Raw genomic sequence first — 16,570 nt, 5'->3', positions numbered from 1 at the left:
CAAAACAAGAGCGCTGTTTGCCGCCTCTGGTGAGTTGTGCGCAATGCCAGTGATGTTTCTGCCTTTGTACTCAAAAAAAGGCTTCATGTAGATTTCGTCCAGCATTAGCGTAACAACGCGTTGGCGATCGTCCAGGTCCGATATCCTCTTCGCCATGTATCTCAGAAAGGTAGACGGCCTGTGCTCAAGCTGAGGGTTCATTTTGTATGACGAGGTTACTGATCGGATGGTTACAGGATGCGGAGGAATGATATGTCCGGAGCTGCGGATGTACCGGTAAGCGTGAGGCGAAATGGTAAAAAGTACGCAGGCGAACACCATGACGTCGGGCGAGTAGCGTATTCGCACCTTTTTCTCGGACAAAAGGTTGAGCTGCTCAATCAAAAACTTGACTGTGTGGACATCGCCCTTTTCTTCCTTTTCACACAGCTTGGCAAGCAGCGCACGCACAATTTCTACCGTATCTCCCTTCGAGGTGGTAGCTGTCGAAATCAGGTCGCGGTCCCATTTCTCAATAGCCTCAAGGACCTCCATAACTTCTCTCTTCCCTGACGCTAAATCGGGAATCGAGATGTTACGTCCGAGCTTCTGAGTCGGGGCCTTCAAATAATGAAAGACTATGCTCAAATCCGGCTTGATCGTGAAGGAATATTTATTGCTCGGGGCATCCTCGTCAACGATGTGCAGCAGGATGAGGCGTTCGTTCGCTTCTATTGCGTGCCAGAAAGCCGACGAATTGCATCTCACGTAGTCCGCCAGGTCTTTGAGCGACTGAATTCTGTCCTCTTCAACTGCACGTTGATATGTCTCGGCCGATTGCTGAAGAGATTTTTGCAGTGCGCTTGACTCCAGGCGCAATCGTTTTGCCTCGGGAGCTTCTCGCGCGCTGCGCTGTGAGGTCAGATACTTGGGGCAGTCGGGGAATATCGACGGAATTGCCCCTGGGAGTAGGCGCGCATGCGGCAAGGGGGCAGTGACTGTTCGCCCAGTCGAGTCGTCTGTATACGACGTTTCGGTTGTGATGTCTTCCGGGTGGAAGTGAAGCTCACAGACCTGAAGAAAAACATAGTTTTCGCGTAAGTAACTAAACGCGTTTTGTGGCTAGTGCTTTACACCTCTACTTTAAATTTTAATCGTTAGCAGTACTGCTGAGCGTGTGCCTAGCAAATAAATATTCAAAAATTGGTAATGCTTCTCTAATAACTGCAGCGCATCTTTCTCTGGATGGAATGTGCAAAAAAAAAAAAAACTGAAGAACTACTCACCCTCGTGTTCTCTGTTGGTAGGAAGTTTTCCCGCGGTATAGCGCGAATCCATTTTTGACGCAACTCTTCATCCTTCGGAAATCGGAATATCCGTACTTTGGAACCGTTCTTGTAGTTCCCGCGACAACGAGGTACGCAACACTTGTTCGGCATGACGCACTCACGTGTTCACACACACACACATAGTCAAGGAAGAAAGGCTCTATGCACCAATGCGCAACAAAGTCACAGTGTCGCACACGCGCTGATGCACATATCCACGCTCAGCATGCTACTTCGTAACTAAACAGTGGCCAAAGCAACGAGAGAACGAACTGTGTGGATCGGAACGTAAAACTATCGCAGCAGCAACCACAGCCCGGGGCCGGACGAACTGGCAACTCTTGCACGAACGGACCAGCACCGGGTGACGTCTCCGCGTATAGAAGTAGCCCGCTACATAGTTAAAAAAATTCCTTGCACGAGTGACGTTGTGCACCACTTGTAAACTTTGTTGCAGTTTCTTTACATAAGTCAACACGTTACATAACTCAACCATAACACGTTGTTTTTTATTAATTTAAAATGTAGCTCGTGACACAAGTTACTGCGCGAGAGATGCTCTTTTAAGCTTCCCTCAAACGGTCGCCCCGCCGGCCGCGGTAATCCGCGGTAATCCGGCGTCAGGAATGAGCTGCGCGGCCGCTCAAAGTCACTCCAGCCAACACCGACTCCAGCCCCGCTGACCCCTTCCTTCCCTCTCAGTCCGGCCTCCTATGAAGAGGGCCCCCACCCCGTGATGTAGGTGCCATTGTGAACACGTGACATACGGCCTCGTATCTAGTTGGTGTTGGTAGAAGCAGGAGCTCTCCGCTCACAGGAAGACGACGCACACCGGTCGCCACCCTCAGTTTAGTTCGGCTCCCCCCCTCGACTGAACGGCCTCAGCTGTGTCCTCCCTTTTCTCAGAGCAGCGACAGTTTGTTTCCCGTAATATGCACGCAAAGAGAGCAGAATCGGGTAATTGCGGACCCAAGAAAAGGAAAGAGGAAAAAGAGAACCACTCTAAAGGTTTATCTTTTCCGTGTCCGCCACTATAAGCAAAAGAGGGCGGCTAACTGCGAGAGGGCATCGACCGTCGGAGCCCTGGAACGCCGAAGCAGGTGCCTGGCGTGCCATGAGCAAGCGTGCGCCAGACGGCTTATTCAGAAAAGAGGGGTGCAAATCGCCTATAACCACCAACGACGACGGGCTACCCGATCCCCGCCCCCAAAGACCGCGCGACAAGGGAGAGAGCACCCGGAACGCAGAAACGAAATCGGCGAACAGAAGAAAGGACGCAGCGCCGTCGCCGAACAATGCGGGACGGGATACCAGAAAGTTGGCCTTGCCGGAACGGCCGTCCTCGAAAGGGGAACGAACTGGGGGAAGCTAGGGTGCCTCGATGCGCACCCGCTCCGCTGAGAGCGAGGACAACCGCGTCGTCTGCTAGCGCGACCACCATTTTATTGCATCCGCTGGACGCGGGGCGCGCGTTTGCTGCGTGACGCGCCTTGATAGTGCTAGTCTCGCTAACAGTGTGGGCTTGATTTGGCTTTACTTTTGATATTGATTCCTTTTCTAGGGTAGATGAACAGAAGAGTAACGTTTTGGTGAAGGATTCTTTATTTTGAGATGATTAGCGAAAGTATGGTGAATGCCTTTTTTTTTACGATAGGTGACACGGCGGGCAACTTCTCGCCGCTTTCTCAAACCGGCGCCGTGAACTTGCTGTGGTTGCGTTTACATGTAAACATAGCAGAGAGTAGGTAAAGTACACGAAGGAAGGGAACTGCTACATATTCAAGTACGAATGTCCGGCACGCTTACGGCCACTGAAACTTGCGGTACTTACATAGGATTGCCTGGCGGCAAACTGTGTCATGTATGCACTGTGCGATCTAAACATGATTGATTGTTTGATGAGGTTTAACGCGCCTACGCTACATAGGCGACGAGGCGCGCCGTAGTGGAGGGCTCCGGATTAATTTTGACCACCTAGGGATCTTTAACATGCGCAGAAAGCTCGAACACACGGGTGTTTTGTATTTTCGTCTCTATCAGAAAAGCGGCCGCCACGCCGAGAATCGAACCAGCGTCCTTGGGCTGCAATCTAAACATAAAGGCTTACACGGAAGGAGGAATAATATAATTTAATACCGTGAAGAAGTACAAATACACTATGTACACAATGATGAAAAACATACCCCACTGCTGTTACATAATACATTATTTACAAAATGATACAAATGATACTGCGGTTATAAAACAGGTAACGATGATTACGCTCTTACGCTAGGTTGTGTTCGAACTTGCTTTTTGAAATTTTGAATTGCGTCGTTGGCATGTGTGATGTTCTTGAAGTAGCGTGTATGTTCTTTCCAGGTCGGCCAACTGCGCTTTCAACTCACCACAATTCCTTTGTGTCTCACTATATTTTTTGTGAGAGTTTCATTTGCCGAGTTTGGAATTACGGCATTCAAAGCTTCGACACCTGCGGTGTTGAGTTGGAAATTTTCCGATGACGTTTCTTGTGATACCGTGTGAGTTGACTCGGGGAGCATTTCCGCAGTCTCTGATGATGCGTGAGGTTCTTCAGCGGAGTTGTCCACCTCTTCATTGTTGGATGTGGGCTCAGGCTGCGTTCGTTCTCTGTGTGGTTTTCGGTGCTTTAGAGCAACTAAAAGCAAAAAGATATGCAAAGCAATGATCAAATAAGCAGTAAGATCAGGGAAAGCGCGGTAATCAAGGGAACGGGAAATCAAGACAAAGAACAAAGCGGAAACACTGCATGGCAAGCGTCTCGGCATTTACACTAACCAGGTCGAGTGATTGTGCCTTTTCCAGTGGAAATGGATTAAGTGGATGCGTGAGGTTAAGTTGTTGCGTGAGCTGAGTGACATTACAATTGAATAGGTGGAAGTGACTCCCGATAATAGCAGGAGAAGGAGCATCAATACATATACAATTACATGCCTGCATGCATTCATGAAAAACGTGTTAAAGTCAAAAGAAGTGAAGCATGCCAGTCCGACGGCTGAAAGCCGCTGGAACGTTTCCCAGTGGCCACCACCGATTTGTTAAGTAATGTACGCACTTAAAGGAAAACACGCAGTGAATCAAATGGTAAATGTCTACCTCGGATTGGGAAAGGCGTTAGCACAGCATTTGGCTTCAGCTTCTTCCATCCATTTGCCCGGTTTTGTTCAAAACAGAATCCCTCAAAGTGAGCCTGCACGATAAATTGCCAATAAAGTTGCCTTTTTCTCCCGAGAAATAAGAATAAATGACGTGAAATCAAGCAAACTGGCATCCACACGTATCGGCGTACATCCGCGCATGATTCACAAAATAGAGATTTAATTCACATTACTTTTCACCTCCATGCGCTAGTTTTATGAAATGATGAGCGAGAATAAATGTCCTAAATATCATAATTTTTCCGCACAACGAGATGTAAAACATACCTTAAGTTGATACAACGAGTAGAAACACGAGCATAACGCGTCGCATGCAGTTTTACGCTTCGGGATATATCATTCACACTGCCAAAAATGGGCTTTTGCTGAAGTAAGCGTGATGCGCCGGGATGACGCTTGGGGACTGGGAAAGGTCGCACACCTTCTTACAACGAGCGCCTTATTTCGTGATACAAAGTGAACTGACTGAAGATACAAAGCGCCATAGGTTTCATATCGGCCCCCCACTTTAAGAGGCCACGTCCGTTTGCATCAATCAAATATAGAAAGGCGGCCAAATCATGATGAAACCTCCAACTTAAACACATAAAACCGTACGTCTGGTATCTAGAAACCGCCACACAGACAAGCTGACAAAAGCCCCAAATGAATTTGGCATTGCTGAGAAGCCGGGTACTTACACTGCATATGCAGGAGTGGTTCGTCGGCTGCCACTTGTACCGGTTGATCTTCCCGGTCCGCAGAAGCTGCCTTTTTGGGTCTCTAGGAAACGAAAACATCCTCCAGACATTTGTAGCGCTGTTAGAACACTGGGGAACGCAGCGCCCAGGCATTTCGCAAAGAGACTTTGTGAAGAGCGCCTCTTTTCGTGCGCATAGCGCGGGAGTCGGCGGGGGCGGGATGCAAGAAAATGGCGGTGGCGCCTCCCGAGAACCGTTCTTGGCGGCGGCGACCCCTTCAAAGAGTGGCGCCACCATGAGCGGAGCGGGCGCGCATCGAGGCACCCTAGGGGAAGCAGCCCCTCCCTTTGTTGCCCCACCGGGTCTGAATCATTCGGCGTAGCCCTGCCGACAAGCGCCCGTCCGTCCGCGAATGAAGATCCCCGGAAGAGGTCAACCGCGCTGAAATAATGCAAGACGGCGCTAGAGTGGGGGCGACGACAACCACGAAGCCTCGAGGCCGTGCCGGGCAGGAAGTGTCGGGTTTCTATTCCCTGCGCTATTGGTTGGGCTGGGGTGCAACCATATCCAAAGGGCATGTAGAGAAAACCGCAAAGTGAGTTCATTGCGTGGACAACAGAAGTGCTTGACAAAAATAAAACAAAACCAAACAAAAGTGGCATTGACAGGAATGTCACTTTGAAAGGAAGGCACTTTGTACTTAAAGCAGGTGGCTATGGAAATGAGTACAGATATAAAGTGGTCTAAACATGTTTAAAGTTCCGCATTGTGATCGGTTGAGTCGTAATCCAGTAATTTGCAGAAAGTTGAAAAGCATACTGCATTTGATATAGTTGGGTCCAGTTCGTTCCATTCTTTCACTGCAAGAGGAAAAAGCGAGTATTGAAATGTATCATTAGGGAAAGAGTACTCTTTTAGTGTGTACGAGGGTTTGCGGCGTGAGAGGCGTGAATTCGAGAGTGATATATATTTGGAAGCATCTGTTTTCAGCCAATGGTGTAGTACCTGGTGTAGGAATTTCAACCGCGCTACTTTTGCTCTGCCCGATAGTGCTGAAAGACCCGCTAGAAGTAGCAAGCTTGTGGGCGAGTCGTTACGGGTGTACCTGTTGTAGATGAACCTGATAGCTTTCCTTTGGACCCTTTCTATTTTATTTCTGTTGGAAATTGTGTGCGGAAACCAAACAACGTTGGCATACTCGAGAATTGGGCGTACGAACGTGGTGTAGGCCAGCAGCTTGGTACGCCATGGTGCGAGTCGCAAGCGGCGTCTAAGAAAAAATAGCTTGCGCAGAGCAGTTGAAGTGATGATGTCAATCTGTGAATCCCACTGAAGGGTTGATGTTAGTGACACCTAAATATTTGTGCTGGTTGACTTTGGTAAGGACGGTTCCTTCAAGAACATAGGAGAAGTTAGAGGGATTCTTTTTCGCTGTAATGGTCATACACACTGATCTTTTTTTGTTGATGGACATTTGCCACGTGTTACACCATTCGGCAATTTTTGGAGTGAACTATTCAAAATGCAGCGGTCTTTCGGGCCCTTAAGTTCTTTGTATATGATGCAGTCGTCTGCAAAAAGTTTAATGTGACTGTCTACGTTGCAGGTGATGTTAATGAAAATGAGGAATAACAGAGGTCCTAACACTGATCCCTGGGGGACGCATGAGGTGACGGTAACAGTATCGGATGGTGCTTGGTCGCAAACAGTGTATTGCAATCGCTGGGGCAGAAAGCTTGTGATCCACGCTGTAATAGGTCCTTCCCCGATAATGGCCCTCAGTTTCGAGATTAACTTGGCGTGGGATACACAGTGGAATGCTTTTGTGAAGTCTTAAAGAATTATGTCTGTTTGACCGCGGTTGTTGATCGTTAGCGCGAGATCATGTACTACCTCGGCTAACTGGGTGATGGTTGATAGGCTCCTTCGGAAGCCGTGCTGGTGAGGCGTAAGAATGTTATTGTTTTCTAGAAAGGTGGTTAAGTGTTTCAGTATGATGTGTTCCATGATTTTGCAACATGTGCTAATGAGGGAAATTGGTCGATAATTACACGGTGTGTCATCGCCGGGTTTGTGAATTGATTGATACACCTTTGGCTATTTTCCAGTCATCTGGTAACTGCGCAGTCTCAAGAGATTTTCTGAACACAATTCCAAGGTAATGGCTACACAACTCCGCATATCGTTTCAGAAATTCATTCGGGATATTGTCGGGGCAATTTGCTTTTTTGTGGTCAAGGTTGAGTAGAAGATTAAAAATACCGGCGTCCGCTATCTTTAGGGGATCGATAGGTGGATCCACGGTAGAACTTAGTGTCGGGAGAGCGCCGTTATCGGATATAAACACGGAGTGAAAGTAGTCGTTCAACTGGTTAGCCTTTGCTGTTTTTTCTTCCGATGATACCACTGGAGCTGTGGTTGGGGGTGTGCGGAAATAGTTCTAAAACCTCTGCGGGTTGTTTGTAATGAATTGCGGCAATGGTTCGTTAAAGTATTGTTGTTTTGCGTTAGTCACTTGTGTTTAGAAGTCTTTTGTGGCCCTTTTTAGTCTACTATTTACCAAAGGGCTGCCACCCTTTGTTTTGAGGGTACGCCATAGTCTTTTTACTTTACGCTTAGCGTGAATTACATCGCGGGTAATCCACGGGTTGTGTTTTCGTGTTCTTAGAGTTTTCAGGGGAATGTAATTGTCTATGCTGTTTACAATGATGGATTTAAACCGAAACCAAAGATCGTTTACATTAATTATGGATCGGAAGCCATTTGAAAGAAGCTTTGGAATTCGTGGGCCAGGTAGGTTGTCACGTTGGCGTCGTCCGCCCTATTGAAATTGAGGACTTCTCGTTGAGTATGTATTTTTTGAACAGCAGTGCCAAGTGGTAAGGTACATGTGGGTATATCATGGTCGGAGAAGCCATCGATTACAACTGTTTGGCTTTCTTGCAGAGGAAACTGTTCACTAAAAAGTATTAGGTCGAGAATGTTGTGCGCGGTACCCTGAGTGCGTGTGGGATGACGTACCACTTGATGAAGATTAAAGTTTAACATTAGGTCTGTCAGTGCGCTTGAACCAGGGGATGTGTAACGCATAGACAACCAATCAAAATCCGGGAGTTTGAAGTCGCTGAGCAGAATAAGTCGTGAGTTCTGGACGTAGTTTTGCATAAAGCTCTGCAGTGCTATTATGGGTTCGGGTCCAGACTGACGGCTTCGGTAAAAGCAGCCGGTGAATATGGGGAAGTCGTTGCAAATAATTCGGGTGAAGATGGCCTCGGTGTCTGCGATGGCAAGAAGAGGAGTGAATGGTATTGTGTTTTTAATCAGCAGGGCTACGCCCCCGCCAGGGCTGGGTCTGTCTTTGCGGATAACAGAATAATTTGGCGGCGCAAATTCATGGTTGAAAATATCGGAGGTGAGCCATGTTTCGGTGGTGCCGACGATGTCGGGAGAATGCTCAAGAAGCAGGCTTTCAAAATCATCTGATTTGTTGAGTATGCTTCTGGCATTCAGGTTTAGTATTTTTAGTGCGTTTCTTTTGTTCGGCTGCGGGTTTGCGGATGGCCTTTTTCTGATATCGACGTTTTTTGAAAGGACACTCTTTCGTTCTTAGCTTCGTCCCAAATGAACGCGCAGTCATTGATGAACAGCCTATCGAAAGAGAGAGAGACCTTGTCCTGGTTTTCTCGGTTTGGTTTAGCACTGTCCCATAACTTCTTCGTAACATCTCGGATTCTTTGGCTGAAGTCTTCCCCGATTGAAATGTTTGCTCCTTTAAGTTTTTTGCAGCTTCTCAGTGTGGGCATTTTCTTACTTGAATCCAAAAGTTCGAGGATTACCGGTTGTGTTTTCTCTGTCCCCGGTCGTCCTATACGGTGGATGCGCTCGATGGTGAGCGGTTCCAGTTCGAGTTTACCTTTAATTAATGTTGTCGTTAACGGCTGACTCGAGATCTTTGCTGGTCTCTCCCTCTCTTTCTGTTAAGCCGTACACACTGAGGTTCGGCCTTCGGCTACGATTCTGAAGGTCATCCACGCGTTTTTCCAGTATCTTTATGACCTCATTTGTCGCGGCGATTTCATGCACGCATCGCTCGAGCTTTTGCTCGAGATTGGCAATCGCGTCCAGTTTTGTGTCGATGTCTGCTAGTTTTGTTTCTTTTATGTCGTTAATATCTTGTGCTATGGCTTTAAGTTGATCAAGGATTTGTTTCATTTCAGGGCCTGGGTTGGTCTCGACGTCCCCGCATAATAAGAGCAGCTTTCTGATTAACATGCAAACACCCGCACACGAGAAAAGCCTTGGGCACGGCAGCACCAACAGAAATGGGTCACTAGATCGGTAGCACAGGCCGTAACGCCGTCTTACCTGTGCAATGAGAGTGAACTGGTAAGCGACCGTCATCGCTGCGGTGCGACCGTGCCCAGTGGTCTCGGGGAGGGGGGAAGGTCTTTTGTACTCTCGTAGGAGAGCGGCTCTGTCGACGTCGAGTAACACGGCCAGGCTTTCCAAGGGGCTCCACTGAACCGGTCCGGGGCGTCGAAGGTGGCAATCTCGAGCCGATGCAGTGGTTGGGTCAGCGCAGGGAATCCCGCGCGCACGCTCTCTGTCCTTGACGTTGAATGACAAGCATCGGAACTTCCAGTAAGCAAATAAACAACTGCTTTAATTGGACTAAACGCTGCGCATACAAATTCACATCTTCTTCCGTCGCGTTCCTTTTTGCCTCTGCCCCTCCGTCCTACACTTCCCTCGCTCTCGGCCAGGGCTCAGTGTCCGATCGCCGCCGGGCGGCGGGCTCTCCCTCTCTGTCTGGGTCATGAGGCCCGATTTGGGGGCTGTGCGCGAGACGTTGTGTTTAGGCGACGGGCCACGTTTTCAGCCGGTCGGGAGGCCCCTATTTGGGGGCCGCTTTCGATGTCTTGCGCGGGAACTCCAGGGGCCGTATGCTCAAGATTGTCTGGCGCTTCGTTCGCGACACATTCCCCCCCCGAAATGACGATGTCATTTCTCTCAGTCTCTCATCTCGAGAGGGTAGAGCACTTGGATGGGGCGCCTGACTGTCGATCCCCCGGATACCCGCACCGTACAGGATCGCACTTTTCCGTCGCGGCCAGGGAAGGTGTGCTCAACCCGTCCCATTTTCCAAAGTTGTCTGGGCTGCAGGGACTCTTTCAGTAGCACCAAGTCCCCACTCTTCAGGTCCCTCGGTGTTCCTCGGTGAATTTTAGATCCCTGCAGTTCGTTCAGGTATTCTGATGCCCACCTCTTCCAGAAGTCGCTTAGCAGTTTGCTTCGACTGGTCAGCATTTGTTGTAGGTTGCCGCAAACACTTCGGCGATCTCCTTGCGCTGTAGTCCTGGTAAAGATGTTAGCCGTTTTCCGGTCAAGAAGAAAGCCGGACAGAGGGCATCAGGCTCAGATGGTTCGGTGTAGACGTGGGTCAATGGGCGGGAATTGAGCATGGCTTCCACTTCACTCAGCGTTGTCGTGAGTTGCTCGAAGGTGAGGTAACTAGTACCCAACGTCTTCTTTAGGGCTTGTTTAGTCAGGCCAACCAGGCGCTCGTAGAATCCACCCCACCACGGTGCACGCTCCACGATGAATTTTCATTCAACACGGGTGTTTGCGATAAAGCTCCTCACATCATCGTTTCGTATGACCCTCCATAGCATAGCTAGGTCCTTGCTGGTTTTCTTGAAGGTGAGGGCGTTGTCACTGTAAACGGTACTTGGTACACCGCGGCGGGCAATGAATCGTCTGAAGGCGAGAAGAAAGGAGACCGCTGACATATCGCTGACCAACTCCAGATGTACTGCTCGCGTGACACCGCAGGTGAACAGCGCAATGTAGCACTTTGTCGTAGTGGCACCCTTGAACAGCAGTGGCCCTGCGAAATCAACACCTGTCACCTCGAAGGGGGCTGCCTCGGAGATGCGATCGGCTGGAAGCGGCGCGGTAACCTGAGTGGCCGGCGGTGAGCTAAAGCGCTGGCATGTTATGCATTCCCTCAGTGTCCTCTTAACGAGTGGCCTCGCTCCAACCACCCAGTACCTTTCTCTGAGCTGCGCCAACGTATCACGGATGCCTCCGTGAAGCACTTGACGGTGGCACTGGACGACCATCTGTTTTGCGAGGCAGCTCTGTTTAGGCAGTATAATAGGGTGCTTTGCGTTGTAGTCGAGTTGACTTCGTTGTAGTCTTCCATCGACTCTGAGAAGACCATTGTCATCCATCATAAGGGACACGTTCTTTAGGGTGAGTCTGTAGGCATTTTTCTTTGGTTTTTGAGAGAATCGATTTCTCTTGGGAATCCTTTTCTTTGTTCTTGAAGGACCCAGTACTGTTCAGCCCGGTCCAACTCTTGTGCTGTCAGTGGTCCAGGTTCGTTATTTTCTCTCTTGGCTTTGCCAACAAAACGAAGCACCCATGCAGTGATTCTCAGTATCCTCGTTAACGAACTGTAGTTCCGCGCGTCAATAATGGCATCTGTAGTCGGTGGTGATGACGCCGTCGGTAATACATTCGCTTGCTTTTTCTGCTCAAGCTCTGAGTCACTGAACACAAAGTCGAGAACATCATGAGGCCACTCGCTCTCCCCTAGGCATATCCAGGACGGTCCTGCCCACCACAGTTTCGTCGTTGTCAAGTGGGCCACCGGCAGCCCGCGAGTCAGGAGATCCGCTGGGTTGTCCTTTCCAGGGCAGTGCCTCCATGAAAGATCGCCGGTCAGTGTTTGGATCTCGACGACTCGGTTGCGCACAAACTGCTGCCAGCGGTCCGCGTTCCCGAAAATCCAGTGTAAGGCAATGGTGGAGTCTGTCCACAGGTAGGCCGTTGCCGGTCGCTCGTCCAGAGTGTTAAGGATGTAGCGGCACAACCTTGCTGCGAGAAGACACGCCATCAGTTCCAGTCGTGCCAGGGTCAACTCTTTGACTGGGGCGACACGTGATTTGCTCATCACGATGGTTGACATGGTACCTTCGTCGTTAGTGACTGTGATGTAAGCCACTGCTCCGTAGGCGGCTGGGCTGGCATCTGCGAAGACATGTAATGATACCGATGTTTGTTGTCCTGAGATGTCCGCTCCGTAAAACCGCGGCACCTGGATTTCAGGGAGGTGTCGTAGTTCTTGGATCCACACATCCCAAGCGTCAGCAATGGCACTCGGCAAAGGGTCGTCCCACTGGATACACTGGCGCCACAGCTGCTGGAAGAGTATCTTGGCACGTACGATGAAGGGTGACAACCAGCCAAGCGGGTCGAATATCCGTGCCGTTGTTTGCAGCATTGAACGCTTAGTGCTGCACCCAAATATGGCGTTGTCCAAGCAAGGCGAAAATGCAAGTACGTCCGTTATTGGATCCCACGTCAGTCCCAGTACCTTCAGCACACCGGACAGATAGCCGAGCGGCTTAGATCCACGAGAATCTTCTTCAAACTGCGAGCGAAGCCTTTCGTTGTTGGATGACCATTTGTGGAGCTTCATGGAGGCGTCAGTGAACATCTCGTTAGCCTCGTTGTAGAGTTTCAAGGCCGCTTCCTCGTCGTTGGCTCCCGTTAGGAGGTCATCCACATAGAGGCTGCGTCTCAATTGATGTGCAGTGAGGGGAAACTTCTCCTCGCAGCCACTCAGGTGGTGCTGTAAAGTGGCCGACAAGAGAAATGGGCTTGCCGTCGTCCCAAATGGAACACGTGTCATTCTCCAAGTGTCAACCGGAGGCATCGTGTTGCCAGGCTGAGGTGTCTCACGGAACCACATAAATCGGAGGGCATTTCTGTCGTCTTTCCTCACGCCTATTTGCAGGAAAGCTTGTTCAATATCCGCGACGAGAGCTATTCGATGTCTGCGGAAGTTGAGTAGCAGTCCGACAAGGTCGGCCGTCAAGTTCGGCCCAGTCTCTAGGTTTTCGTTGAGGGACTTCGAGTTCTTGTGGTGTGATGAGGCATCAAATACTATTCGGAGTTTTCTGGACTCACGAATCACTGCCTGGTGTGGCATGTAGTAGACGTTCTGCCCATCGTCCACTTCCCCTTCGACGCGTTCTACAATGCCATGAGCAATGTATTGTCTGATGACCGCATCATATTCTTCAAGCAGCTCTGGCGACTTCAAGAGCCTGTTTGTTAACTGCTGCAGCCTTTTCGTAGTGATTTCCTTGTTGTCGTCAAGAGATATCTCCGTTTTCCAAGGCAGTGCCACTTCGTACCGGCCGTCGACCTTCGTTAATGTCTGTTCGAAGACCTCCATCGCAGCGCATTCGCCTGGCTTGCATTCTTCCTTGTCAGTGATTCCGATGGATTCCAAGGTCCAAAATTTGCTCAGGACATCTGCCGTCTTGTCTTCAACGACCGATGTCCGCAAAGTAACAGTCTCAGTACACTGGTTCTGCTGAGATGTCCATTCTATTGGACCCTGCACGCTCCAACCGAACACCGTCTCAACAGCCCTCAGACTTTCGCCAAGTTTTCTCGTTCGGCCAGTTGTGAGGCCCCAGATGTACTCGGAGCCGATGAGTAAACCAATGTCCTCAGGAGCGTCGCTGTTGGCGAGGTCGGCGATGTCGCAGTCAAGGTGTCCAAGCTGATGCGCGACTGACTGTGGCGGAGCCGGTATTTTATGGTCGCAAATGACGTCGGTTTCCAGCACCTCCAACTTGAACCGGCGTCCCTGTTTTGTGTTCAGCGTCACCGTTACTCGCTGGAACGTCTTTTCTTCTTGACGACCGCCGAACACGCCAACTGTCAATCTTTCGTTTCCCACGACTTGACATCCGAGCCTTTTCGATGTGGCAGACGTTATAAATGAGCGTTGGCTTCCTCCATCAAAGAGCGTGCGGATTTCAGCGTTGTAAGTTTCTCCGCTGCACATAACCTTCGCCGTTGGAAGCAAGACGACTGTCGTCTTAGCTGCAGGCACCCCATCATGGGTTACGGTTCCTAGGCTCACGTGCGAGTTGTTGACAGGCTCCGTTGATTCGAGCGACTTTCTCGCTGTATACGTTGGATCGCACATGGTGGTGGCATGCTTCTTGTTGCATTTCATGCATTTTACGTTCACACGGCATGCGCGTGCTTGGTGCTTCCTCGTCGTGCAACGAAAGCATCGTCCGGCAGAAAGCAACATCCTCTTCTTTTCCTCGATAGACTTTCCAGAGCTGCAGTTCTGGGTGGAATGCGCGTTGTCGTCGCAGAAAAAGCAGCATTCTTGACGTGCACTCTGGGTCAGCGTTGAAATGGAGGATGCATGCTTGTGAGGTCGCTGTTCAGGTTGTTTCTGGCGATCTTTTTGCTCATGATTCACTTCCTGCCTTACGTCCATGCGACGGAGAGCAGCCAGGTTCTCCCGACTTTCCACTTCTACTCTCAAAAAGTCCAGAAGCCGAGAAAAAGACGTCACGGTACCTTTTTGCGAGTCAGTGGTAGTCTCGGGCACACCCTCAGTGTGAGTCGTTTGTCGGCTGTAGTGGCCGTCGTTCGATGTTTCGAGGACGCGTTTCCGACTATAATCCAGCAGTAGGTCCCCTGGCAATGCCCTCTGTGCGATGGGTAGCAACATAGAACTGAAGGTCTCCAGCTTGCGCCCGAGTGTCTCCAGGCCTCTGATGTGGGCTGCCAGGGTGTCGTGCAGTCGACGCAGTCCGCGCACATCTTCCGACGACCGAACAGGCTTCAAATCAATCAGCTTTTTGAAGTGCTCTTGTATGAGGAGTTCCTCGTTTCCGAATCGTTTTTTTAGTAGTTGCACGGCATCGTTGTAGCAAGGAGCTGTCGGTGGATGTCCAGCGATGGCGGTGGCAGCATCTCCAGTGACGGACACCCTGAGGAAGTTGTACTTGTCGATAGATGAAAGGTCTTCATTTTTGTCGACAACTTCCTCGAAGAGCTCCCAAAAGTGCTGCCACTCGTTGCTTCGCCCGCTGAACTTGATCAGCTCCAGTTTTGGCAACTTGATCTTAGACCGTTGCGTTTGCTCTGTGCTGACCACCTCGTTGATGACCGTTGATGGGGCAGCACTCGGCACTGAGTCGCCGTCTATGCGTTGCTGGAGTCTAGTGAGGCACGATAAGATGCGGTCGTTGTAGTCCAGCACCTGCGCGCACTCGTCCTCGAAGTCTTCATCTGGCACGAGCGTCTCGATTTTGTTGTCGAGGGTCAACAGGTTTTTCGTTACTTTTTTCAGCCGAGCATGCAGAACTGCAGCTTCGCTTTTTGGGAGGTCCCTCTGCATAGCATCTTGGCACTCGTTCAATATCCGGGTGACTTGAGAGCGGAGAGCGGCACGTTTTCTGAGGCAGCATTCCATGGCGTTGATCTTACCGGAAGGTCCGATGTCGTTCGTTGGCGGAGCGTCCAAATCGTTGTGGAGACACGCAGTCTATTGAAGCCAATAATTGCACGACTCCCGGGTTTCGGCACCAAAGTTTTTGTCCTTGATGTTGAATGACAAGCATGGGAACTTCCAGTAAGCAAATAAACAACTGCTTTAATTGGACTAAACGCTGCGCATACAAATTCACATCTTCTTCCGTCGCGTTCCTTTTTGCCTCTGCCCCTCCGTCCTACACTTCCCTCGCTCTCGGCCAGGGCTCAGTGTCCGATCGCCGCCGGGCGGCGGGCTCTCCCTCTCTGTCTGGGTCATGAGGCCCGATTTGGGGGCTGTGCGCGAGACGTTGTGTTTAGGCGACGGGCCACGTTTTCAGCCGGTCGGGAGGCCCCTATTTGGGGGCCGCTTTCGATGTCTTGCGCGGGAACTCCAGGGGCCGTATGCTCAAGATTGTCTGGCGCTTCGTTCGCGACACTCTCCGTGTGTTGAAGCAGGCCGAGGCAAATCTGTGCAGTGAGAGTGAACTGGTAAGCGACCGTCAGCGCTGCGGTGCGACCATGGCCAGGTTGCCTATGTGTACAGTTGCGTAAAGAAATGCCTTATTTTTGTTGTTTAGCCAACCGTATTCGGTGGGAAGTATAATAGTGTGGTTCATTTTAAACTATGTGCAAAAGAACGCGTTTCGTCGCATTTTCTCGGCCTCGTGTTCGAGAGGCAAAAACTTCGCTTTTTGGGGTCCCGGCTGAGCCCGGCAAAGCCGCCCTTCTTTTTCTCTGAAGCTTCGAGGGGTGGTGTATCCTTTTTGTTGTTTTGGGTTGGTTTCGCCCGGCTGCTGTGGCTCGACGGTGGCTTCCTTGGAGGGTTGGAACGGGAAGGAGCGTGGGGAGCCGTGGCGTGGACCATCTGGCAGCGTTTTCTGCTTGGCAGCCCTGTATCGTCCGGGGTCCCAGTGGTTTTTTGTGAATGTGTTTATTTTGTGCGAGGTATGTGTGAGCTTCTGTTGCGTCTTTCGCGGTGCTACACGCGGGTGAGGATTTTCTACCGGAGAGATGCGCAGGGGACTGCTCCTGTCTTTTTCTAAAT

At 50.3% G+C, this 16,570-nt stretch overlaps 1 protein-coding gene across 1 annotated transcript; it reads right to left on the bottom strand.

Moving 5' to 3' along the window:
- Positions 1-9,560: 9,560 nt before the first annotated feature.
- On the bottom strand, positions 9,561-15,466 carry LOC144139709 (uncharacterized). The gene is made up of 4 exons (XM_077671993.1): positions 14,477-15,466; positions 13,141-13,831; positions 11,790-12,045; positions 9,561-9,771 (listed from the first exon to the last, which is right to left on the bottom strand). Exons 1-4 carry the CDS (start codon positions 15,464-15,466, stop codon positions 9,561-9,563), a joined length of 2,148 nt encoding a protein of 715 aa, XP_077528119.1.
- Between the last annotated feature and the right edge of the window lie 1,104 nt (positions 15,467-16,570).

This window comes from Haemaphysalis longicornis, unplaced genomic scaffold, assembly GCF_048455015.1.
Source record: "Haemaphysalis longicornis isolate Haplotype H1 unplaced genomic scaffold, Haemaphysalis longicornis Haplotype H1 scaffold_5, whole genome shotgun sequence".
Taxonomy (NCBI): domain Eukaryota; kingdom Metazoa; phylum Arthropoda; class Arachnida; order Ixodida; family Ixodidae; genus Haemaphysalis; species Haemaphysalis longicornis.
Note: the sequence above shows the minus strand (reverse complement) of the source record. Positions and strands in the feature narration are given on the sequence as shown.